The following is a 26,637-nucleotide window of genomic DNA, read 5'->3' on the forward strand; positions in this document are numbered from 1 at the left end:
CTGGGCTTTGGAGTCAGAGGTCATGGGTTCAAATCCCGGTTCCACCAATTGTCAGCTGTGTGACTTTGGGCAAGTCACTTCACTTCTCTGGGCCTCAGTTACCTCATCTGTAAAATGGGGATTAAGACTGTGAGCCCCCCGTGGGACAATCTGATCACCTTGCAACCTCCCCAGCGCTTAGCACAGTGCTTTGCACATAGTAAGTGCTTAATAAATGCCATCATTATTATTATTATTATTACCATTATTAGAACTCTCCTCTCTCTGTAGCCTTCATTCAGGGATTTAAGGATTGCTATCTTTGCTGTAATAAAGTATTCTTTCCAACCACAGTATTTTGTCATTAATTTGAAATAAAATTAGAGAATTTGAAAGCTCCTAAATGTTGAAGATTTTGACCACTTAGTTAACTAATAGCATTTTTTGAGCGCTTGGAAGAGTACAGTAGTTTGACGTTTGATATCTGCCCCACCGTCCACCCAACAGCACTTATGTACATATCTTTAAATTGTGTATTATAAATTACTTATTTATATTAATGCCTGTCTTCCCCTCTAGACTGTAAACTCGTTGTGAGCAGGGAATGTATCTGCTAATTCTGTTGTATTATACTTTCAAGCCCTTAATACAGTGCTCTGAGCATAGTAAATGTTCAATAAATACGATTCATTGATTGATTGATCATGGTTATAATCTAACAGACAGAAGAATAAACATAACAAAAGAGTACAATTTCCTTGGCCACACAGATGCAGTTTGAGCCCGCTGTTGGGTAGGGACTGTCTGTATATGTTGCTGACTTGTACTTCCCAAGCACTTAGTACAGTGCTCTGCACACAGTAAGTGCTCAATAAATACGATTGATTGATTGATTATTTATTTATATTAATGTCTGTCTTCCCTCGCTAGATAGGGAAAGTGGCTACCAACTCTATTGTGCTGCACTCTCCCAAGTGCTTAGTACAGTGCTTTGCTTTGAATACATATTTATTACTCTTAGTTGTACATATGTATTATTCTATTTATTTTATTTTGTTAATATGTTTTGTTTTGTTGTCTGTCTCCCCCTTCTAGACTGTGAGCCCGCTGTTGGGTAGGGACCGTCTCTATATGTTGCCGACTTGTACTTCCCAAGCGCTTAGTACAGTGCTCTGCACACAGTAAGCGCTCAATAAATACGATTGATTGATTGATTGATTTTGTTCGCAAAATCAGATGAGGATGTTTGCTCTTATTTAGTACCCCCTTCGATATTTTGTTGCAACCAGTCACCATTTGGCTAGTAGAACCTGGAGCTCTGAGATGTTTTCATAGCGAAGAAATCTAAAGATAGTTTGGATCGCACTTCATCCCCAGAGGGAAATAGAAGCCTATTTTCATTCCGATGCCTACTGTTACTACTTGGTCTTAGTGGGCAATTTCCACTTATGTCCGTAGTAATCCTTTTCATCGATCTGACAGTGCATTTTTATGAGCAATAAAGACCAGGGAGAGTAAGGAAAGCACGAAAGGTGAGCTTCCAGCATATTTTCTTTTATTTTTCACCTTTTAAGTTCTAGTGGAGTTATGACACTTCTCAGATTCCTGTTGGCTGTGGTTGTAAGAGGCAAATCTAACGGCAAACAGGAAAAAGCGTGTGGATCCACCCGACTCTAAACGATACCTTTGTTTCTCACTTCAGCCAGTGGTGTAAAGACAGACCATATTATTTTTTTGGATGAAAACCGGCTCATTGAGATTCCCCTTCTCGCTCAGTCACTGAGAGCAGGGAATAGGAGAAAGAGAAAGGAAGAATGAGGTTTAAATCTGTCAGTAGTCTGACACATCCGTACTGAAAATCCTATCACTTCTTATCAGACTTCAGCTGGCAAATCATTCATTTGAGCGGGTGCAGGCGGAATGTTTCTTTGCCCTGAAAATAGTGCTTTTTGGCCTGCCTCGTGATTGGTCATTGGTTCCTAGGAGAAGGTTGCCAAATATTATGATTAAGCATCTACTAGGTGCACCCCATCATACCACATGCATGGATGGCCACTCTCGTCACCCTGGCCTCAGTTCAGTAGGATTCTGGGGTTCTGCTTTTTTTGTTGTTGTTGATTTTTGTTTTTTTGTGGTTTTTGGTTTGTTTGTTAGTATGGTATTTGTTAAGCACTTATTATGTTCCAGACACTGTACTAAGTGAAGGATAGATACAAGATAATCAGGTGAGACACAGTCCAAGTCCCACATGGGACTCAATTTTGATCTTCATTTGACAGATGAGGTAACTAAGGTACAGTGAAAAGACTCTCCCAAGGTCACACAGGAGGAAAGTGGCAGAATCGGGACAAGAACTCACGTCCTTTTATAATAATAATAATAATAATAATGGCATTTATTAAGCACTTACTATGTGCAGAGCACTGTTCTAAGCGCTGGGAAGGTTACAACGTGATCAGGTTGCCCCACGGGGGGCTCACAATCTTAATCCCCATTTTACAGATGAGGTAACTGAGGCCCAGAGAAGTTAAGTGATTTGCCCAAAGTCACACAGCTGACAATTGGCAAAGCCGGGATTTGAACCCATGACCTCTGACTCCAGAGCCCGTGCTGTGCTAGATTGTAAGATCCCGGAGGGCAGGGACCCAAATCTTCCAGCTCAGCTGGGCTCTCCTAAGGCCTTAGTACAGTGCCCATCACACAGAGTGATTCCCTGAGGCCATCACGACACAGCCTTTGTAATCTCAAGGCACCAGCGGCAGTGCATCATCTTGCATCTTGCATGCAAAGCGTTTGCCCGCTACAGATGGGGCCCCTAAATGAGATTTATCCTGAAAATATTCTCTTCAAAAAGCAGTCGCCCTAGGCAGCCACCCCTATGGCTCCATAGAAACAAACCCGGATTTAAATCAAATCATCAGGAATCAACTTTTCTTGTTTCAGTGCATTAAAGAAGGTTGATGCGATCGCATCCATTGGCGCATCTGGTTTAACAGACATGAAGAAACTGGCCAAATGGGCTGCAGAATCAAAGCTTGATCCAAACGACCCAAACAATGCATCGCTGATGCAGCTGATAATGGTAAAGTAGCTTTAAAACTCCAACTGTGATGAAATCTATTTATCAAATTTTTTTGGACTTCACGGATTAAATCGTATGCTTTATGTTAGAGGATATTTGCGTATATTTCTAACAGGCAAATTGCTCGGATGCGCCTAACACTAGAAGTACTTATCTAAACATTTTTTGAAAAAGTCGATAATTGGTATTCTTAGCCATCAGTTAAAATTACTGTCTGTTTTGCTGCTGTTTAGTATCAAAACTAAATAGATAAACAATTATGTCGACTTCCAGAAGTTACCATAGTAACATGCTCTTGTTGACTGTGTTTATTGGTATGATTTCATAGAATATAATTGGAACCAGTGTGAATTTTCCCTTTTTCTTTTTTCAGTTTTTCCAGAGTTGTTTGTCCCACTTTTAGTCTGTTTTTCCAATAGCCTCAGAAATTATAAAGTGGTTCTTTCCTTTTGCTTCAATCCCTTAGTAACTTTTTAAAAATTTAATCAAAGATAGCTTTATTACCCTTTATTGTCTTATTATTCACGGTCTAATTTTTCTTACTGTGAAGTCTCAAGAAGATGTCACTGCTTCCTGCTAGAGTGAACCAACTACAAGATATTGTAATTGTATTTTGAGTGTACAATTTTGAATGATGTGTTTGGAATAGCAGAGCCTTATGCAATTATAAGCCAAATTATCCTCTAAATCAAGAAGGAGAATGCACACTAGGACCCAATGCCAATTCCTTGTGTTGACTTTTTGTTGTTTGTTCATTTTTGTTTAATTTTGTTTTGGTTTTGTTTTTTGTTTTTTTTTTTTGTTTTTGAATCTGGTATTTGTTAAGCATTTGCTATGTGCCAGATACCGTTCTAAGCATTGGGGTATACACAAGGCAGTCAGGTTGGACACATTCCGTGTCCCACATGGGGCTCACGGTCTTAATCCCCATTTTACAGATAAGGCAACTGAGATGCAGAGAAATGAAGTGACTTGCCCAGGGTCACGTACCAGAGAAGCAGCGTGGCTTAGTGGAAAGGGCCCGGGCTTGGGAGCCAGAGGTCAGGAGTTCTAATCCCGACTCTGCCGCTTGTCTGCTCTGTGACCTTGGGCGAGTCACTTCACTTCTCTGTGCCTCAGTTACCTCATCGGTAAAGTGGGGATGAAGACTGTGTGCCCTATGCGGGACAACCTGAATAGCTTGTATCTACCCTAGGGCTTAAAACAGTGCTTGGCACATAGTAAGCACTTAACAAATACCAACATTATTATTATTATTATTATTATTATCATTGTTATCATTATTATCATTATTAAATGGCAGAGCTGGGATTGGAACCCAGGCCTTTCTGACTTCCCATGCGTGTGCTCTATCCACTGGGCCATGCTGCTTCTCAGCCCCATAGCTATAATTCTGTTTTTTTTAATGACATTTATTAAGCACTTACTATGTGCAAAGCAGTGTCCTAAGCGCTGAGGAGGGTACAGGGTGATCAGGTTGTCCCACAGGGGGCTCACAGTCTTCATCCCCATTTTACAGATGAGGGAACTGAGGCCCAGAGAAGTTACGTGACTTGCCCAAAGTCACCCAGCTGACACTTGGCGGAGCCGGGATTTGAACCCATGACCTCTGACTCCAAAGCCCGGGCTCTTTCCACTGAGCCACGCTGCTTTGCACGGGGGCGAGGCGGCCCCCAGGACCGACATTTAAGCCCGAAGCCCATCGGGCCACCAGGTTGACCAGCAACGGAGGGGCGCCGGCCACCAGGTCAACCACCTCCGTGCCAGTTGACGTGGCTGGCCGACGGAGTCCAGGTCGACCTGGTGGCCCAACGTGGGGGAGAGGGGTCCAAGGTCGACCTGGCGGCCCCCCCCCCCGGTGCCAGTCAACTTGTACTTCCCAAGCGCTTAGTACAGTGCTCTGCACACAGTAAGCGCTCAATAAATACGATTGAATGTCTCTATATGTTGCCAGCTTGTACTTCCCAAGCGCTTAGTACAGTGCTCTGCACACAGTAAGCGCTCAATAAATACGATTGATGAAATACAATTGATGATGAATGAATGAATGGTGGCCCAATGGGGGTCGAAGTTGACCTGGCGGCCCGATGGGCCGCGGGCCTGCTTAAGCTTCATCAGTTGCTGGATGATTGGACGATTGATGATGATGATGATGGAGGCTTAATTGTCGGTCCATCCGGGGGTGGACGGGGGTAGTGGGGGCTTAATAGCCGGAAGGAAGGCGGCGCGGCTTAATCGTAGTCACGGGGAGCCGGGGGGAACTTAATCAATCGCCGGGGTAATCAGTCAAGCAATCAATCAATCGTATTTAGTGAGCGCTTACTGTGTGCAGAGCACTGTACTAAGCGCTTAAGTACAAGTTGGCAACATATAGAGACAGTCCCTACCCAACAGTGGGCTCACAGTCTAGAAGGGGGAGACAGAGAACAAAACCAAACATATTAACAAAATAAAATAAATAGAATAGATAGGTACAAGTAAAATAGAATAATAAATACGTACAGACATATATACATATATACAGGGCTGTGGGGAAGGGAAGGAGGTAAGGTGGGGGGGATGGAGAGGGGTACGAGGGGGAGAGGAAGGACGGGGCTCAGTCTGGGATGGCCTCCTGGAGGAGGTGAGCTCTCAGTAGGAAGGTGGGTGGGAGTTGTTCTGACGATTTTGACACCTGTCTACATGTTTTCGATCATTCGTATTTATTGAGCGCTTACTGTGTGCAGAGCACTGTACTAAGCGCTTGGGAAGTACAAGTTGGCAACATATAGAGACAGTCCCTACCCAACAGTGGGCTCACAGTCTAAAAGAGAGGGCTCACATTGTTGTCTGTCTCCCCTTTCTAGACCGTGAGCCCATTGTTGGGTAGGGACCGTCTCTCTATGTTGCCGACTTGTACTTCCCAAGCGCTTAGTACAGTGCTCTGCACACAGCAAGTGCTCAATAAATATGACTGAATGAACCCTAAACAGTTTGGATTAACTCTCTCAATGGCCTCTGCAGCTCCAAGTGTGCCCTTCAGAGCCATCCCAGACCCAAGGGCAGGACAATTTGTACTTCCCAAGCGCTTAGTACAGTGCTCTGCACACAGTAAGCGCTCAATAAATACGATTGATGATGATGATGATGACTGGAGAGAATCCCATTACTGACACAGGTCACAGGGAGAAGCAGCGTGGCTCAGTGAAAAGAGCTCGGGCTTTGGAGTCAGAGGTCATGGGTTCCAATCCCGGCTCCACCACTTGTCAGCTGTGTGACTTTGGGCAAGTCACTTCACTTCTCTGGGCCTCAGTTTCCTCAGCTGGAAAATGGGGACTAAGTCTGTGAGCCCCACGTGGGACAACTTGATTACCTTGTATCTACCCCAGCGCTTAGAACAGTGCTTTGCACATAGTAAGCGCTTAATAAATGCCATCATCATCATCATCCAGGGAGTGTTCTTAGCTCCAAACCGGCACGACTGGTAGGACCACGTGGCTGCAGAACAGAGAGCATTCCTTCTACCGTTTTTTCAGGAAATGAATCGGGCCTGCTTTAGACACCACTGGCTCCGTGGAAAGAAGACTGGCTTATGAGGCAGGGGTCATAGGTTCAAATCCCGGCCCTGCCAATCAATCAATCAATCAGTCGTATTTATTGAGCGCTTACTGTGTGCAGAGCACTGTACTAAGCGCTTAATTGCCAGCTGTGTGACTTCGGGCAAGTCACTTCACTTCTCTGGGCCTCAGTTCCCTCATCTGTAAAATGGGGATGAAGACTGTGAGCCCCCCGTGGGACAACCTGATCTCCTTGTAACCTCCCCAGTGCTTAGAACAGTGCTTTGCACGTAGTAAGCACTTAATAAATGCCATCATTATTATTATTGTCTTCTTTTAGACTGTGAGCCCGGTGTTGGGTAGGGACCGTCTCTATATGTTGCCGACTTGTACTTCCCAGGTGCTTAGTACAGTGCTCTGCACACAATAAGCTCTCAATAAATACGATTGATTGAATGAATGAATGAATGAGGGAGTGTAAATTACAGAGAGGCTGCCCCTCCTCAGATATATTAATTTCCAGCATGCATCGAGGCACCCCTGGGAGTTGCTGCAGTAAGTTCAGTATCAATCAATATTGAACACTTTTTCATCATCATCATCAATCGTATTTATTGAGCGCTTACTGTGTGCAGAGCACTGTACTAAGCGCTTGGGAAGTCCAAGTTGGCAACATATAGAGACAGTCCCTACCCAACAGTGGGCTCACAGTCTAAAAGGGGGAGACAAAACCAAACATACTCACAAAATAAAATAAATATAATAGATATCATCATCGTCATCATCAATCGTATTTATTGAGCGCTTACTATGTGCAGAGCACTGTACTAAGTGCTTGGGAAGTACAAATTGGCAATATATAGAGACAGTCCCTACCCGACAGTGGGCTCACAGTGTAAAAGGGGGAGACAGAGAACAAAACCAAGCATACTAACAAAATAAAATAAATAGAATAGATATGTACAAGTAAAATAAATAGAGTAATAAATATGTACAAACATATATACATATATACACTTTTTGTGTGCAGAGCATTGTACTAGATGCTGGGGAAAGTACAGTTCAGTAGAGGTAGTCGACACAGGGACCGTCTCTCTATGTTGCCGACTTGTCCTTCCCAAGCGCTTAGTACAGTGCTCCGCACACAGTAAGCGCTCAATAAATATGATTGAATGATCCCTGCTCAAGAGGAGCTGGCAGCCTATAGTAAAAGACAGAAATTAAAATAAATTGCTGGGAGGGGAAATAATACCCTATACAAATATGTCCATAATTAAGTGTTTGTGGGGCTGGGGTGAGTATCACGAGGCCTAAAGGATGCACAGCCAAAGTGCATAATTGATTCAGAGGCATTGGTGGGGAGGAGAAATGAGGGATTATGGCATGATCTTTTTCCCTGGTCGGTATCGATTTTTCCATTGTGCTAAAAATATGGCTGCGGCCCAACCTGGCAAATTTTAAGGGGCAAATTTTAGGGCTCAATATGTTTTACAATTAAACAACCTTTGTAATGAAATTGCAACCAGAGGTAATAGGTTTAGTTTATAAATAATAATAATAATGTTGGTATTTGCTAAGTGCTTACTACGTGCCAAGCACTATTCTAAGCGCTGGGGGGGATAAGACTGTGAGCCCCCGCGGGACAACCTGATCACCTTGTAACCTCCCCAGCGCTTAGAACAGTGCTTTGCACATAGTAAGCGCTTAATAAATGCTATTATTATTACTACAAGGTAATCAAGGTTGTCCCCCGTGGGGCTCACAGTCTTCCTCCCCATTTTCCAGATGAGGTAACTGAGGCACAGAGAAGTGAAGTGACTCGCCCAAAGTCACACAGCTGACAAGTGGTGGAGGCGGGATTATATATGTATATATATATATCTATATAGATATATAGATATATATAGATATATATATATATACATATATATATAGATAGATAGATAGATAGATAGATATAGATATATATAGATATATATATGTTTGTACATATTTATTACTCTATTTATTTATTTATTTTATTTGTACATATCTATTCTATTTATTTTATTTTGTTAGTATGTTTGGTTTTGTTCTCTGTCTCCCCCTTTTAGACTGTGAGCCCACTGTTGGGTAGGGACTGTCTCTATATGTTGCCAATTTGTACTTCCCAAGCGCTTAGTACAGTGCTCTGCACATAGTAAGCGCTCAATAAATACGATTGATGATGATGATGATGATTAGAACCCATGACCTCTGGCTCCCAAGCCCGGGCTCTTGCCACTGAGCCACACTGCTTCTCTGCAGCGTTTATCATCTTATCTTCCTGTCATGGCTATCATCTTACCTTCCTGTCATGGCTTTGTTAATAGTAATAATAATAACGATAAACGTTATTAATGTGATATTTGTTAACCACTTACTATGCGTCAAGCACCGTTGTAATCGCTGAGGTCGACACAAGTTAATCAGGTCGAACACAGTCCACGTTTCACCTGGGGCTCACAGTCTAAGAAATATCGCTGGCTTCAAATTGCTAAATCAATCAATCAATCGTATTTATTGAGCGCTTACTATGTGCAGAGCACTGTACTAAGCGCTTGGGAAGTACAAATTGGCAACACATAGAGACAGTCCCTACCCAACAGTGGGCTCACAGTCTAAAATGCTAAATGTGGCTTATGAATAACCTAGAGTCAAATGAGCTGTTCTACATTTTTGGAAACTGAGTTCTATTTCTGATGATAACTTTAACTGTGGTATTTAAGTGCATTGTGATAGTAAAAATGGTATATTTAAGTGCTTACTGTGTGCCAAGAATTGTACTAAGTGCCGGAGTAGATACAATACAGAGAAGCAGCGTGGCTCAGTGGAAAGAGCCCGGGCTTTGGAGTCAGAGGTCATGGGTTCAAATCCCGGCTCCGCCACTTGTCAGCTGTGTGCCTTTGGGCAAGTCACTTCACTTCTCTGGGCCTCAGTTCCCTCAGCTGGAAAATGGGGATTAAGTCTGTGAGCCCCACGTGGGACAACTTGATTACCTTGTATCTACCCCAGCGCTTAGAACAGTGCTCTGCACATAGTAAGCGCTTAATAAAAAATGCCATCATTACAATATATAACGGTAATTGTGATTTTTAAGCACTTGCTAGGCATCAAGATCTTTACTAAGTACTAGGGCAGATACAAGATATAAGTCTCACCCGATTAAGACAGCCCCTGTCCCACATGTGGGTCTAAGTAGGAGAGAGAACCAATATTGAATCCACAATTTACAGATGAGGAAACTGAGGCACGGAGATGTTAAGTACCCAAGGTCACCCGGCAGGCTCCTGGGCCCCTGCGCTTCCTGCTAGGCGAGGCTGAGTGCCGAGCTCTGAATTAGTTGCACTGCAAGCTGATCGAATCAATCAATCAATCAATCAATCGTATTTATTGAGCGCTTACTATGTGCAGAGCACTGTACTAAGCGCTTGGGAAGTACAGATTGGCAACACATAGAGACAGTCCCTACCCAACAGTGGGCTCACAGTCTAAAAGGGGGAGACAGAGAACAGAACCAAACATACCAACAAAATAAAATAGGATAGAAATGTACAAGTAAAATAAATAAATAAATAAATAAATAAATAAATAAATAGAGTAATAAATATGTACAACCATATATACATATATACAGGTGCTCAGTTCCTATCCCTCACGGGACATGCAGTTTAAGGATGCTGAAAATTAGGTGTTTCCACAGTATTAGGGGAAAACAATGTGCTTGAATTTAGCATTGCACAAGGAACTTGAATAATTGCCCAAGTAAAAATACAAAGTTAAAAAAAAAAAAGAAATTAGTTCACTGAGGTCATCCTCTTAAATTACTTACTTCTGGGTCTAAACTATAACCAGTCACTACTGTTTTCTTATAAAGTCTTGATCTAATTATGATTTTAACTGTTAGCGTTGGCTTCCCGATTGTAAAACAATCGTACTCTTAAGTGCTTCAGATTTCATATGAGCCAGATTCTCAAGTATAAAACGTTCTTTATTTTATTTCTTTTGTAGTTCCGGCCCAGAGGTTTTTGCTTATTCAGGAAAGGATTAGGCTGTCGTGGACTTTCCAGTTGCTAGGATTTTCCCCCTTTATTCTCCTTAACTTATTTTTTTCTGTATTACCAGAGAGAGGAAAAGTAATTGGACTTAATAGTTGGTGGTGGGAAAAGAAATAGAGGAGAAAATAAGTTCATTCTTTAGGTGTTTTTTTCCCTTTCTCTTTTTCTCTCTCTCTCTATAAATATATCTATCTATATCTATACAGATATAGGCATAGCTGCCTTTTATATATATAAAAGACATAATATAATAGTATAATCAATCAATCATATTTATTGAACACTTACTGTGTGCAGAGCACTGTACTAAGCGCTTAGGAAGCACAAGTTGGCAACAAATAGAGACAGTCCCTACCCAACAGTGGGCTCACAGTCTAAAACGGGGAGAAAGGGAACAAAACCAAACATACTAACGAAATAAAATAAATAGAAAAGATATGTACAAGTAAAATAAATAAATAAGTAGAGTAATAAATATGTACAAACATATATACATATATGCAGGTGCTGTGGGGAAGGGAAGGAGGTAAGATGGGGGAATGGAGAGGGGGACGAGGGGGAGAGGAAGGAAGGGGCTCAGTCTGGGAAGGCCTCCTGGAGGAGGTGAGCTCTCAGTAGGACCTTGAAGGGAGGAAGAGAGCTAGCTTGGCGGATGGGCAGAGGGAGGGCATTCCAGGCCCGGGGGGTGATGTGGGCCGGGGGTCGACAGCGGGACAGGTGAGAACGAGGTACGGTGAGGAGATTAGCGGCAGAGGAGCGGAGGGTGCGGGCTGGGCTGGAGAAGGAGAGAAGGGAGGTGAGGTAGGAGGGGGCGAGGGGATGGACAGCCTTGAAGCCCAGGGTGAGGAGTTTCTGCCTGGTGCGCAGATTGATTGGTAGCCACTGGAGATTTTTGAGGAGGGGACTAACATGCCCAGAGCGTTTCTGGACAAAGACAATCTGGGCAGCAGCATGAAGTATGGATTGAAGTGGGGAGAGACAGGAGGATGGGAGATCAGAGAGAAGGCTGATACAGTAGTCCAGACGGGATAGGATGAGAGCTTGAACGAGCAGGGTAGCGGTTTGGATGGAGAGGAAAGGGCGGATCTTGGCAACGTTGCGGAGCTGAGACTGGCAGGTTTTGGTGACGGCTTGGATGTGAGGGGTGAAGGAGAGAGCAGAGTCGAGGATGACACCAAGTTTGCGGGCTTGTGAGACGGGAAGGATGGTAGTGCCATCAACAGAGATGGGAAAGTCAGGGAGAGGGCAGGGTTTGGGAGGGAACACAAGGAGTTCAGTCTTCGACATGTTGAGCTTTAGGTGGCGGGCAGACATCCAAATGGAGATGTCCTGAAGGCAGGAGGAGATGCGAGCCTGGAGAGAGGGGGAGAGAGCAGGGGCAGAGATGTAGATCTGGGTGTCATCAGCGTAGAGATGATAGTTGAAGCCGTGGGAGCGAATGAGGTCACCAAGGGAGTGAGTGTAGATTGAGAACAGAAGGGGACCAAGCACTGAACCTTGGGGAACCCCCACAGTAAGGGGATGGGAGGGGGAGGAGGAGCCTGCAAAAGAGACTGAGAATGAACGATTGGAGAGATTAGAGGAGAACCAGGAGAGGATGGAGTCTGTGAAGCCAAGGTTGGATAGCGTGTTGAGGAGAAGGGGGTGGTCCACAGTGTTGAAGGCAGCTGAGAGGTCGAGGAGGATTAGGACAGAGTAGGAGTCGTTGGATTTGGCAAGCAGGAGGTCGTTGGTGACCTTTGAGAGGGCAGTTTCCATGGAATGTAGGGGATGGAAGCCAGACTGGAGGGGGTCGAGGAGAGAGTTGGTGTTGAGGAATTCGAGGCAGCGCGTGTAGACGACTCATTCAAGGAGTTTGGAAAGGAATGGTAGGAGGGAGATGGGGCGATAACTAGAAGATGAGGTGGGGTCAAGAGAGGGATTTTTAGGATGGGAGAGACATGGGCATGTTTGAAGGCAGAGGGGAAGGAACCAGTGGAGAGTGAGTGGTTGAAGTGGTTGAAGCGGTTGTAGTATACATATATAGTATAATAGTAATAGTATGTAGTATATATACACTATATATAATATGTAGTAATAGTAATAGTATAATAGTATATATATATATATATGTGTGTGTGTTCATAAAAATCTGCTTATACGCTTTAGTCCATATCTCCCCACTCCTCAAGAACCTCCGGTGGTTGTGCATCCTTTTCCACGTCAGAAACACCTCACCATCGACTTTAAGGCACGCAATCAAATCTCCCCTTTGTATATACAGATATAGGCATAGCTGTCTTTTAAATATATATAAAGGACATATAATATAATAGTATACAAATATAGTACAATAGTACTAGTGTATATATATACTATATATATGTAGTAATAGTAATAGTATATATATGTTTGTGTTCATAAAAATCTGCTTACACACTTTAGTCCATATATATACTATATATAATATATAGTAATAGTAAAATAGTACATATATATATATATATATATACACACACACACACACACACATACATGTGTGTGTTCATAAAAATCTGCTTATACACTTTAGTCCATATCTCCCCACTCCTCAAGAACCTCCAGTGGTTGTGCATCCTTTTCCACATCAGAAACACCTCACCATCGACTTTAAGGCACGCAATCAAATCTCCCCTTCATGTATACAGATATAGGCATATCTGTCTTTTATATATATATAAAAGACATATAATATAATAGTATACATATATAGTATAATAGTAATAGTATATAGTATATATATACTATATATATGTAGTAATAGTAATAGTATATATATGTGTGTGTTCATAAAAATCTGCTTATACACTTTAGTCCATATATATATACTATGTATAATATATAGTAATAGTAATAGTATAATAGTATATATATATACACACACATACATGTCAAGCGCTTAGTACAGTTCTCTGCCCACAGTAAGCACTCAATAAATACGATTGAATGACTATGTGTGTGTTCATAAAAATCTGCTTATACACTTTAGTCCATATCTCCCCACTCCTCAAGAACCTCCAGTGGTTGTGCATCCTTTTCCACATCAGAAACAGCTCACCATCGACTTTAAGGCATGCAGTCGAATCTCCTCTTCATACCTTATCTTGCTCATCTCCCTCCAAAGTCACCCCACACCCTTCACTCCTCAAATTCCCACCTACTCATCGATCTTGCCGTCAGCCCCTCGCCCAAGGCCCCTGGTCCGGCCTGGGACTCCCTCCCCCTTAAAGTAGAACCATTCACTAGTCTCCCCACCTTCAGAACACTCCTAAAATCACAACTCTTCCAGGAGACGATCCCCGACCCGATCCTCATTTCTCGATCTGCCCTCCCCTCTGCATTGCCTCTGCACTTCTATCTGTACCTCTTTTAGACTGTGAGCCCACTGTTGGGTAGGGACTGTCTCTATATGTTGCCAACTTGTACTTCCCAAGCGCTCAGTACAGTGCTCTGCACACAGTAAGCGCTCAATAAATACGACTGATTGATTGATTAAGCACTTGATATTTTCCCCAGCCCCCCACCACTTATGTACATATCTTTATTTTAACAACTCTCTCCCCTTGTAGACTGAGCCCCGTCCTTCCTCTCCCCCTCGCCCCCCTCTCCATCCCCCCATCTTACCTCCTTCCCTTCCCCACAGCACCTGTATATATGTATATATGTTTGTACATATTTATTACTCTATCTATTTTACTTGTACATATCTATTCTATTTATTTTATTTTGTTATTATGTTTGGTTGTGTTCTCTGTCTCCCCCTTTTAGACTGTGAGCCCACTGTTGGGTAGGGACGGTCTCTATATGTTGCCAATTTTGTACTTCCCAAGCGCTTAGTACAGTGCTCTGCACACAGTAAGCGCTCAATAAATACGATTGATGATGATGATGATGATGATGGGCAAGGATGACATCTACCAACTCTATTGTGTTGTAGGCTCTCAAGCGTTAACTACAATGCTCTGCACACTGTTGATGTTTAATAAATACCATTGATTGATTCCAAAAAGCTTTTCCTAATTAATCTCTGCACCCGGTATAATAATAATGATGATGATGGCATTTGTTAAGCGCTTACTATGTGCAAAGCACTGTTCTAAGCACCGGGGAGGATAGAAGGTAATCAGGTTGTCCCACATGGGGCTCACAGTCTTAACCCCCATTTTGCAGATGAGGTAACTGAGGCTCAGAGAAGTTAAGCGACCTGCCCAGGGTCACACAGCAGACATGTGGGGGAGCCGGGATTAGAACCCATGACCTCTGACTCTCAAGCCCGCGCTCTTTTCCACTGAGCCACGCTACTTTTCAGTATCTCCTCTCTACTGCTGCTTCAGCACTTCCTCACCACCTAGGTAGGCCCTTGGGTGCTTCCACACAGTTGCGCCCTTATCTTTTTGAGTTAATATTTTCTCCTGTGTATAATTCACTTTAGCGTTTGATTTCCCATGCTGTATTTTTTGTCATCTTCCAGTTGCTTACTATAATGCCCTGAACATGCCTTCTTACTGTAATGCCCTTCTGGACTGTGAGCCCGCTGTTGGGTAGGGACCGTCTCTATATGTTGCCGACTTGTACTTCCCAAGCGCTTAGTACGGTACTCTGCGCACAGTAAGCGCTCAATAAATACGATTGAATGAATGGATGAACATAATAGATGCTCAAAAAATCATTATACTTTTGATATTTGTGGAGCATTTACTAGGTGTCAAGCACTGTACAAGGTCAGCAGGTCTGGCCCACGTGGTGCTCAAAGCCTAACTTCTCTAGACTGTGAGCCCACTGTTGGGTAGGGACTGTCTCTATATGTTGCCAACTTGTACTTCCCAAGCGCTTAGTACAGTGCTCCGCACACAGTAAGCGCTCAATAAATACGATTGATTGATTCTCTGAGCCTCAGTTCCCTCATCTGTAAAATGGGGATTAACACTGTGAGCCCCACGTGGGACAGCCTCATCACCTTGTATCCCCCCAGAGCTTAGAACAGTGCTTTGCACATAGCAAGCGCTTAACAAATACCATTATTATTATTATTATCATTATTATTATTAAGTCGAATGAAGACTGGCACTTGATCTTATTGTGCAGATGAGGCTTTTAGACTACGAGCCCACTGTTGGGTAGGGACTGTCCCTATACGTTGCCAACTTGTACTTCCCAAGCGCTTAGTACAGTGCTCTGCACACAGTAAGCGCTCAATAAATACGATTGATTGATTGATTGACACAGAGAAGTTAAATGATTTGCCCAAGGTCACTCTGGCTAGTGGCAAAGCTGGGATTAGAACCCATCTAGATCCCCTGACTCTTGGGTGCTTTCCATCAACTCACACTGCATTATTGGATAAGGTTCAACTAACAGAATTTTGATAGTGTTCCTTTCTGTTAAAATATCTCAAAAAGTTCCATGAACACAGCCATTTATGGACTTCGGTCATTACAAATGAACCTTACCTATTTTCTCATTCTGTGTAGGTTGCTACTAGCGGGGACACGTATGTTCCTGATTTCTTCAGATTGGAGCAGCTGCAACAAGAATTTAATTTTGTTTCAGATGAGGAATTAAATAGATCCAAACGATTCAGGCTCCTTCAGCTTCGAAGCCAGGAGGTGCCAGAATTCCGGAATTATAAACAAGTTCCTATTTATGACAGAGAAGTCACCGAGAAGGTGTTCCAGGTAAGAAAGTACCTTGAGATTATGAAAGTGAAATAAACAGAATGGAACTCTAATGCTTTGTCAATCAATCAATCAATCAATCAATCGTATTTATTGAGCGCTTACTATGTGCAGAGCACTGTACTAAGCGCTTGGGAAGTACAAACTGGCAACACATAGAGACAGTCCCTACCCAACAGTGGGCTCACAGTCTAAAAGGGGGAGGCAGAGAACAAAACCAAACATACCAACAAAATAAAATAAATAGGATAGAAATGTACAAGTAAAATAAATAAATAAATAAATAAATAGAGTAATAAATATGTACAAGCATATATACATATATACAGGTGCTGTGGGGAAGGGAAGGAGGTAAGATGGGGGGATGGAGAGGGGGACGAGGGGGAGAGGAAGGAAGGGGCTCAGTCTGGGAAGGCCTCCTGGAGGAGTGCATTGTCCAGTGCATTGACAAAAAGACCTGGGTTCTAATCCCGACTCCGTCACTTGTCCGCTTTGTGGAGTCACTTAACACTCTGTGGCTCAGTTTCCCCATCTATAAAATGGGCATTCAGTAACCGTTCTCCCTCCTACTTAGACTGTGAGTCCCATCAGGAACTGTGCCCTGCATAATTATCTTGTATCTCCCCCAGTGCTGGATGCATAATAAATACTTAACGTAATTTTTGTTATTTTTTCATGTTTTAGTGTTTGTTTCCTCACACCATTACTTTTCATCATATAGTTTTAAAAACATCATCTACTTGGCGTGATTTGCACGCATTCCTGCATTTCTGAGCATATTATACGCTCCCAGTGTCCCGGTTTGTGCAACAATCTTGACAAAATATGTAGAATCCCATGAAAGGACCATAAAATGTGAGCATTATCCAGAGTGGGTTAATCAATCAATCAATCAATCGTATTTATTGAGCGCTTACTGTGTGCAGAGCACTGTACTAAGCGCTTGGGAAGTACAAGGTTACTGAATCACTTGTGGTTCAGGTGCCTTCAGGTGCCGTCAGGCTAATTCCCCGTCTTCCATATGCAGACTCAGACCTCAACCATCCCAAGAAAGAAGTTGGCTTCCATCTTCCTCATCTTCAAAGAGGGAAGTTCATTCACTCTGGCCTCGGATGTGATTTATCCAGGACTTTCTCACTTCAAAAATCAGTTTCGCCTGTGAAGGACACACACTTCATGTCAGGGGCAACCGCGGCAGGCACAACGAAATGAGACTTTTAATAGTAATAATAATAATGATGGCATTTATTAAGCGCTTACTATGTGCAATGCACTGTTCTAAGCGCTGGGGAGGCTACAAGATGATCAGGTTGTCCCATGGGCAGCTCACAATGAATCCCCATTTTACAGATGAGGTAACTGAGACACAGAGAAGTTAAGTGACTTGCCCCAAATCACACAGCTGACAAGTGGCAGAGCCGGGATTTGAACCCATGACCACCGACGCCAAAGCCTGTGCTCTTTCCACTGAGCCATGCGGCTTCTCGTATTCATTCATTCATTCAATTGTATTTATTGAGCGCTTACTGTGTGCAGAGCACTGTACTAAGAGCTTGGGAAATACAAGTTGGCAACACATAGAGACGGTCCCGACCCAACAACGGGCTCACAGTCTAGAAGGGGGAGACAGACGACAAAACAAAACATGTGGACAGGTGTCAAATCGTCAGAACAAATGGAATTAAAGCTAAATGGACATCCTTAACAAAATAAATAGAATAGTAAATATGTACAACTAAAGTAAATGGAGTGATAAATCTGTACAAACATATATACAGATGCTGTGGGGAGGGGAAGGAGGCAGGGCGGGGGAGATGGGGAGGAGGAGAGGGAAAAGGGGGCTCCAATTCAAATTTTGGGTGACTGATTTTTTTAGTCATGTATTCCATTTCTCTTTCCTATAAATCAGATTTAGCACTCCTACCTTTTGTGATCTCATTCTCCACTTTACCCCCTTCTTCCGCCCATCTTCCGTGGGCCACAAGGAGTCTCCTGTTATATCTGCTTTATTCCGGATCTGGAGAAAAGCATGATATAGCTCTCTCCTAAGATGTCACGTACCTTGCATTAAACCAACTGAGATTGAAATTTATATTTCCCCCCTTCCTCTCCCCCTCGTCCCCCCTCCATCCCCCCCCATCTTACCTCCTTCCCTTCCCCACAGCACCTGTATATATGTATATATGTTTGTACATATTTATTACTCTATTTATTTATTTATATATTTATTTGTACATATCTATTCTATTTATTTTATTTCGTTAGTATGGTTTTGTTCTCTGTCTCCCCCTTTTAGACTGTGAGCCCACTGTTGGATAGGGACTGTCTCTATATGTTGCCAATTTGTACTTCCCAAGCGCTTAGTACAGTGCTCTGCACATAGTAAGCGCTCAATAAATACGATTGATGATGATGATGATATTACCACCCTAAGGTTAAGGTCAGTCCCAGAAATCGATAGGAGAGAGGAGAAATTGCAAAGTACATTTTGGGATTTCAGCCGATGCATTTCACTATTTCATTCACAACCCAAGTACCAGGCTGTGGCAATCAGTCAATCAATCAATCAATCATATTGATTGAGCGCTTACTGTGTGCAGAGCACTGTACTAAGCGCTTGGGAAGTACAAGTTGGCAACATATAGAGACAGTCCCTACCCAACAGTGGGCTCACAGTCTAGAAGGGGGAGACAGAGAACAAAACCAAACATACTAACAAAATAAAATAAATAGAATAGATATATACAAGTAAAATAAATAAATAAATAGAGTAATAAATATGTACAAACATATATACATATATACAGGTGCTGTGGGGAAGGGAAGGAGGTAAGATGAGGGCTGTTGCCAGTGTAACACTTCAAAGATGTCTGCTGCCGCTACTGTTGCTTTCCCCAGACAGCCATGAGGTATCGGTGACGCTAATTATGTCCATCTCTCTAGACTGTAAGTTCGTTGTGGTCAGGGAATGTGCCTGTTTATTGTTGTATTGTACTCTCCCAAGCGCTTAGTACAGTGTTCCCCCTCGTCCCCCTCTCCCCTTCGTCCCCCTCTCCATCCCTCCCATCTTACCTCCTTCCCTTCCCCGCAGCACCTGTATATATGTATATATGTTTGTACATATTTATTACTCGATTTATTTATTTATTTTGCTTGTACCTATCTATTCTATTTATTTTATTTTGTTAGTATGTTTGGTTTTGTTCTCCGTCTCCCCCTTTTAGACTGTGAGCCCACTGTTGGGTAGGGACCGTCTCTATATGTTGCCAACTTGTACTTCCCAAGCGCTTAGTCCAGTGCTCTGCACACAGTAAGCGCTCAATAAATACGATTGATGATGATGATTGAGGATGATGATGTTCCACATACAGTAGGCACTCAATAAATATGATTGAATGATTGAATGAAGTGCTTTGAACAGTGCTCTGCACACAGTAAGAGCTCAATAATAGGATTGAATGAGTGAACAAATCCTCACGCTCCCCTGCTTTCCCTCGCTGTAATGTATTTTACTTGTACATTTTACTTGTACATTGTACCTCCTTCCCTTCCCCACAGCACCTGCATATATGTATATATGTTTGTACATATTTATTACTCTATTTATTTATTCATTTATTTTACTTGTACATTGCTATCCTATTTATTTTATTTTGTTGGTATGTTTGGTTCTGTTCTCTGTCTCCCCCTTTTAGACTGTGAGCCCACTGTTGGGTAGGGACTGTCTCTATGTGTTGCCAGTTTGTACTTCCCAAGCGCTTAGTACAGTGCTCTGCACATAGTAAGCGCTCAATAAATACGATTGATTGATTGATTGATTGATTTTAATGTCTTCCTCCCCCACTAGCTTGGAGGCTCATGTCAGAGCTTATACAGTGTCTGGCACTGGTCATCCTGGTCAACTGGGACAACCTGGTCACCTTGTAAATTCCCCAGCGCTTAGAACAGTGCTTTGCACATAGTAAGAGCTTAATAAATGCCATTATTATTATTATTATTATTATTATTATGGCACACAGTAAGCACCTAACAAATGCCACAATTATTATTAAAATTACCAACTCGATGGTGTGGTGCTCTCCCATACACGCTGTACAGTGCAGTTATTCAATCGATTGTATTTTTGGAGCACTTACTGTGTGAAGAGCACTGTAGTAAGCGCTTGGGAGAGTACAGTTTTAACAGTGTAACAGAGTTGGTAGACCTATCCCCCTCCCACACTGAGCGTCTGCACACAGTAAGCTCTCAATAAATCCCTTTGATTGATGGATCATTGCCGGTCGGAGCCTCTTCTGGATGTACTTTACAACCCTGGGTACGGAGGTACTTGAAGGACTCTTATGAAGTGCCCTGCTCCAATCTAAGGAGAGTAGCAATAATAATAATAATGATTATGGTATTTGTTAAGCACTTACTACGCACCAGGCCCTGTACTAAGCGCTGGGCGAGGACAGAGACAAGCAAATTGGATTGGACACAGTCCCTATCCCACATGGGCCCACAGACATAATCCCCATTTAACAGATGAGGGAACTGAGGCACAGAGAGGGGAAGTGATTTGCCCAAGGTCACACAGCAGACAAGTGGCAGAGCCGGTATTGGACCCCTGACCCGTGCTCTACTCACTAGGCAATGCTACTTTAAGCCTCTGAATTCCTTTGATCTTTTCATCATCATCATCAATCGTATTTATTGAGCGCTTACTGTGTGCAGAGCACTGTACTAAGCGCTTGGGAAGGAGAAGTTGGCAACATATAGAGACGGTCCCTACCCAACAGTTTTCAGAGATTTAATTGTTGTGGTTGAGAGCATTCCACTGATTCCACTGAAATTGGACTGCAGGGAGTTCTCCTACGAGATGGTCGTTGTGTCCCTGAAAATCCTCATGTCGCGGGAACATCCCGTTTAAAACTAGTAGAGGGAAGACGGTTCAGAGATGCCACCAGAACAAGCACTTTTTAAGACGGATTCTCCTTTAGTATAATAGTAGTAATAGTAGTAGTAATGGCGTAGTACTATACGCCTACGTATTATGGTATATTATCTATTAGTGGATAGACCACAGGCCTACGAGTTAGAAGAACCTGGCTTCTGATCCCAGCTCCACCAAGTCGGCTCTGTGACCTTGGGCAAGTCATTTCACTTCTCTCTGCCTCACTTACTGCATCTGTAAAATGGGGATTAAAAGTGTGATCCCCATGTGGGACAGGGTATATATGTATATATGTATATATGTATATACCTGTATATACCTATATATATATATAGATATATATAGATATATATATCTATATATATACCTATATCTATATATATATATCTATATCTATATATATATATATATAGATATAGATATATATATATATACCAGCACCTGTATATATGTATATATGGTTGCACATATTTATTACTCTATTTATTTATTTATTTATTTATTTTGCTTGTACATTTCTATCCTATTTATTTTATTTTGTTGGTATGTTTGGTTTTGTTCTCTGTCTCCCCCTTTTAGACTGTGAGCCCACTGTTAGGTAGGGACTGTCTCTATGTGTTGCCAATTTGTACTTCCCAAGCGCTTAGTACAGTGCTCTGCACATAGTAAGCGCTCAATAAATACGATTGATTGATTGATTGATTGATTGACAGGGACTGTGTCCAACCTGATTAACTTGTATCTACCTAGCGCTTAGTAAGCGCTTAACAAGTACCGCAATTATTATTGTTATTATTTTATCCTCCGTTAACAAGTACTTTTACGTACTTTACCCCCTTGCCACTCATTGTTATTTTACCCTATTAAAACCACAAAACCGCTATGTGCTGTACGGCGCAGGCTGGGGAGCGGAGACACACCCATCCTCGACCAGTGCTCTGGACGCATTCAGAGGTACTTTCTCCTGCGGGAATCTACTGGCACCAGCCTGCAGATAATAATAATAATAATAATAATAATAATAATAATAATAATAATAATAATAATAATAATAATAACAATAATGGCATTTGTTAAGCACTTACTATGTGCCGAGCACTGTTCTAAGTGCTGATGGGGGCTACAAGGGAGCCAGGTTGTCTCACCTGGGGCTCACACTTTTAATCCCCATTTTCCAGATGAGGGAACTGAGGCCCAGAGAAGTGAAGTGACTTGCCCAAAGCCACCCAGCTGACAAGTGGCGGGGCCGGGATGAGAACCCACGACCTCTGACTCCCAAGCCCGGGCTCTTCTCACTGAGCCACGCCGCTTCTCGATCGTGTCGTACTGGAATCGGCTAATCGTGTGGGAAGAACAGTCTCTGATCCAAATTACGCACTAAAATGTGTGTTCCAGCTGAACTAGTTATGTCAATCAAGCAATCAATCAATCGTATTTATTGAGCGCTTACTATGTGCAGAGCGCTGTACTAAGCGCTTGGGAAGTACAAATTGGCAACACATAGAGACAGTCCCTACCCAACAGTGGGCTCACAGTCTCGTTTGGGGGAAGTACCAATATTGCCAAGATGCGGGGCGACCGTCTCTCATGGATGAGTGGCCTAGCTGTGAAGGCTACAGGATTTTTATTTTCTTATGGTATTTGTGAAGCACTTACTGTGTGCCAGGCATTGTACTAAGCCCTGGGGTAGTAACAAGCTAATCAGGTTGGATATAGTCCATGTCCCACATAGAGCTCACGGTCTAAATTGGAGGGAGGCTGTAGACTGTAAACTCACGGTGTACAGGGAAAGAGTCGACCGTCTCTGGCATATTGTACTCTTCCAAGCACTTAGTACAGTGCTCTGCACACAGTAAGCGCTCAATAAATACAATTGAATGAATGAATTGATGATTATGGGGATTTAATCCCCATTTTAAAGATGAGGTAACTGAAGGACAGAGAGTGACTTGCTAAAGGGTACGGAAAAGTGCATTGCCAGAGGTGGGATTAGAACCCAGGTCCTCTGACTCTTAGGCCCTTGCTCTTTCCACTAGGTCACACTGCTTCTTTTTGATTCAGAGGTGTCTGTTTTCTTCCACTGGGACACGCGACTTGATCATTCAGCAGACAAGTGTGGGGCTGAAGGCGTTGTTTTGAAATGTAAATGATTCAACTAAATAAACTCTCCCTGAATTTAGGACTATGAGAAGAGATTACGGGACAGGAATGTAATTGAAACCAAGGATCATCTGGATACCCATCGGGCGGTAGTAGCCAAGTATCTACAGCAGGTGAGAGGCTGCAAAGCAAAAGTGAAAACCTTTTTATTCCTACAAGTATTTCTAGAGGGACTCCTATTTCTAGTCCTAGAAGATTGCAAATGATTTAAGCGTGTCTCTAATTATTTAATCGACAAGGGCAGTGAATTGTGTATTCTGTCTTCCGTGCATCTGGCCTGGAATTCCCTCCCAGTTCATAGTGACAGGCCACTACTCTCCCCACCTTCAAAGCCCTGCTAAATTTATTACTCTATTTATTTATTGATTTTACTTGTACATATCTATTCTATTTCTTTTATTTTGATTAATATGTTTGGTTTTGTTCTCTGTCTCCCCCTTCTAGACTGTGAGCCCACTGTTGGGTAGGGACTGTCTCTATATGTTGCCAACTTGTACTTCCCAAGCGCTTAGTACAGTGCTCTGCACACAGTAAGCGCTCAATAAATGTGATTGATTGATTGATTGATTGATTGATCTCCTCCAAGTTTCCCTGATTAAGCCCTCATTTCCACTACTCCCTCTCCCCACCCAGCTTCACCTATGCATTTGGATCTGTACCCTTTAAGCTCTGCTCTTCGCCCCGCCCTCAACCCCACAGCATTTATGTTACTGAGCCATAATTCATTTCAGCGTCTTAACACTGAAATAATTTACAGATAAGAGGGGGAAATGGGCATGTATGTGAATTAGTGCTTAAGTAGTCTCTATTTGTTACCGAATTGTACTTTCCAAGCCCTTAGTACAGTGCTCCGCACACAGTAAGCACTCAATAAATATGTTTGAAGGAATGAATGAAAAACCTAAGGCTGACACAGTATATGCCAAGTGCCTAGACCATCTCGGTGGCTGGTTGGATGGAAATGTGGAGGAAAAACCATCAGGATTGAGCAACAAATTAAATACGGGGGTAGAGAAAGAAAGAGAGGAGTCAAAAATGGTGCTGTTGTCAACTGTGATGAGAAAGCTACTGGAGGAGAGAATATATGAGGGACAGTGAAGAGTTAAGTTTAAGACACTGGGTCGAAGGTGTGGGCAGGATAATCTTGGTGAAACGTCCTGAAAACCAGAGGAATTGTGAGATTGCAAAGGAGGGGAGAGGTTGGGCCTAGCGAGGTAACTTTTGGAGTCAGTTTTGGAGAAGAGGAGACCCAGAACTGAGCCTTGAGAAACACCCGCAATTATGGAGTGGTGGGATGCAGAGAAAGAGCCTGTGGAAGAGGTGGGGCCGGAAAGGAAAAAGGAGAAACAGGAAAGAACTGTGTCAGAAAAACCAAGGTTGGAAAGTGCTGCTGGGAGGAGGGAGCGGTCTACAGTGTCAGCGAAAGCCAAGAGGTCCAAGGAGGATTAAGACAGAGTCTGTTAGATTTGGCGGGGAACAGGTCATTAGAGATCTTGGAAAGTGCAGTCTCGTTGGAGTGGAAAGGGGTGGAAACCACGTTGCGGCAGGAACAAATAAATCACCCAGGCACATAAAACCTAGTTTGTTAAGAAATATTTGGTAATTTGAAGAGCCGTTTGGCAGAGAGCAAATTGAACACAGGAAGTGGCCTTAGATTAGTCGAACTCTGATTTTAGGTGCCACGAGAGCAACGCTAGAAAATCGTTCCTGTAACGTGTGAAAGAACTGAATTGTATTTTCTACCCAGGTTAGAGAATCTGTGATAAACCGTTTCCTAGTCGCAAAGCACCATTTTCTGCTGTCTGACCTGGTTGTGGAAGAAGATGTTCCCAACATCAGGTGAGAAGGAAACTCTTCATCCATCACACAGAAATGCTGTTGAGTTTACTTCACACCCTTTTGCGTTTTTTTTTTTTTTCCTTAGGGAAACTGTCCGGTAAATACTGGAAGTTGTGATTACCGCACGGGCGGCTTCTTGCCAGAGTGAAATTCAGACACACACGCGGTTGATTCAGAAATGCTTATTTGCACAATCTAATCTGTGTCCTTCTGAAAATCCCCAGACCACTAGGAAACGATGCAGCAGCAGAAATAAGGGGAGGGTGAAAACAGACCCAGATCGAGTCCTTGAAGATGTTCAGTTCCGATTCCTGTTTTCAGGGAGCATCACTGTTTTCCATGATTATCCACTCTTCCCCGCCCATCTTTGTCCCTTCTTTTCTTCCCTTTCTGCGAAGAGCATTGTTCTTTCTTTTTTTCCTCCCTTGTTCACTATAATCACCTCATCATACTTCTCTCTGACTAGTTTAGTGTTTAAGGAAGCTTGCGTTAATTGCCATCTTAGAGACAGTTACGAATTGTGTGAAAATTTTAGACCCTGTGCCCAAGGTATGAATGAAGCTTTTGATTCAGCGGAACAAGTTAAAATAGTTCCATCTGCTGGAAATGCCTGGACTCGCTGCCTTTCGGACAGAGTTCTTGTGAGGATTTGGTTGATTTCAAGACCACAGTCCAATTGACGTATTTTCCCATCCTATTTTTTACTTTATTAAAGCATTTTATTTTTTTTTAACATATTTCCTTTGGGCCTTTGACATAACAAAAGCAGACGAAGTTGTTTACTTCCCCATCTACCTTTCCCTCTGCGTCAATTATGCACTTGATCATCATCAATCGTATTTATTGAGCGCTTACTATGTGCAGAGCATTGTACTAAGCGCTTGGAAAGTACAAATTGGCAACATATCATCATCATCATCATCAATTGTATTTATTGAGCGCTTACTATGTGCAGAGCACTGTACTAAGCGCTTGGGAAGTACAAATTGGCAACATATAGAGACAGTCCCTACCCAACATTGGGCTCACAGTCTAAAAGGGGAGACAGAGGCCTCCCCAGTTAAGCCCTCTTTTCCCCAGCTCTCTCTCATTCATTCATTCGTTCATTCATTCATTCATTCATTCATTCGTTCAATCATATTTATTGAGCGCTTACTGTTTGCAGAGCACTGTACTAAACACTTGGAAAGTACAGTTCAGCAACAGAGACAATCTCTCCCTTCTGCATCATCTATGCACTTGGATCTATGACCTGTGGATACTTGATATTCTCCCCATCCCCAATCCCATAGCACTTATAATAATAATAATAATAATAATATTTGTTAAGTGCTTACTA

The 26,637-nt window shown here is 42.7% G+C and overlaps 1 protein-coding gene across 2 annotated transcripts in view; it reads left to right on the plus strand.

The window, feature by feature from the left end:
* CC2D2A (coiled-coil and C2 domain containing 2A) overlaps positions 1-26,637 on the plus strand; it is a 185,507-nt gene that overhangs the window by 90,937 nt on the left and 67,933 nt on the right. For both annotated transcript variants that reach the window (XM_038745219.1, XM_038745218.1), the window contains 4 exons: positions 2,923-3,061; positions 16,163-16,366; positions 23,480-23,572; positions 25,207-25,298. In XM_038745219.1, coding sequence (XP_038601147.1) covers positions 2,923-3,061; positions 16,163-16,366; positions 23,480-23,572; positions 25,207-25,298 — 528 coding nt within the window. The remainder of the gene's footprint in view (positions 1-2,922; positions 3,062-16,162; positions 16,367-23,479; positions 23,573-25,206; positions 25,299-26,637) is intronic.

Source organism: Tachyglossus aculeatus, chromosome 4 (assembly GCF_015852505.1).
Source record: "Tachyglossus aculeatus isolate mTacAcu1 chromosome 4, mTacAcu1.pri, whole genome shotgun sequence".
NCBI lineage: Eukaryota > Metazoa > Chordata > Mammalia > Monotremata > Tachyglossidae > Tachyglossus > Tachyglossus aculeatus.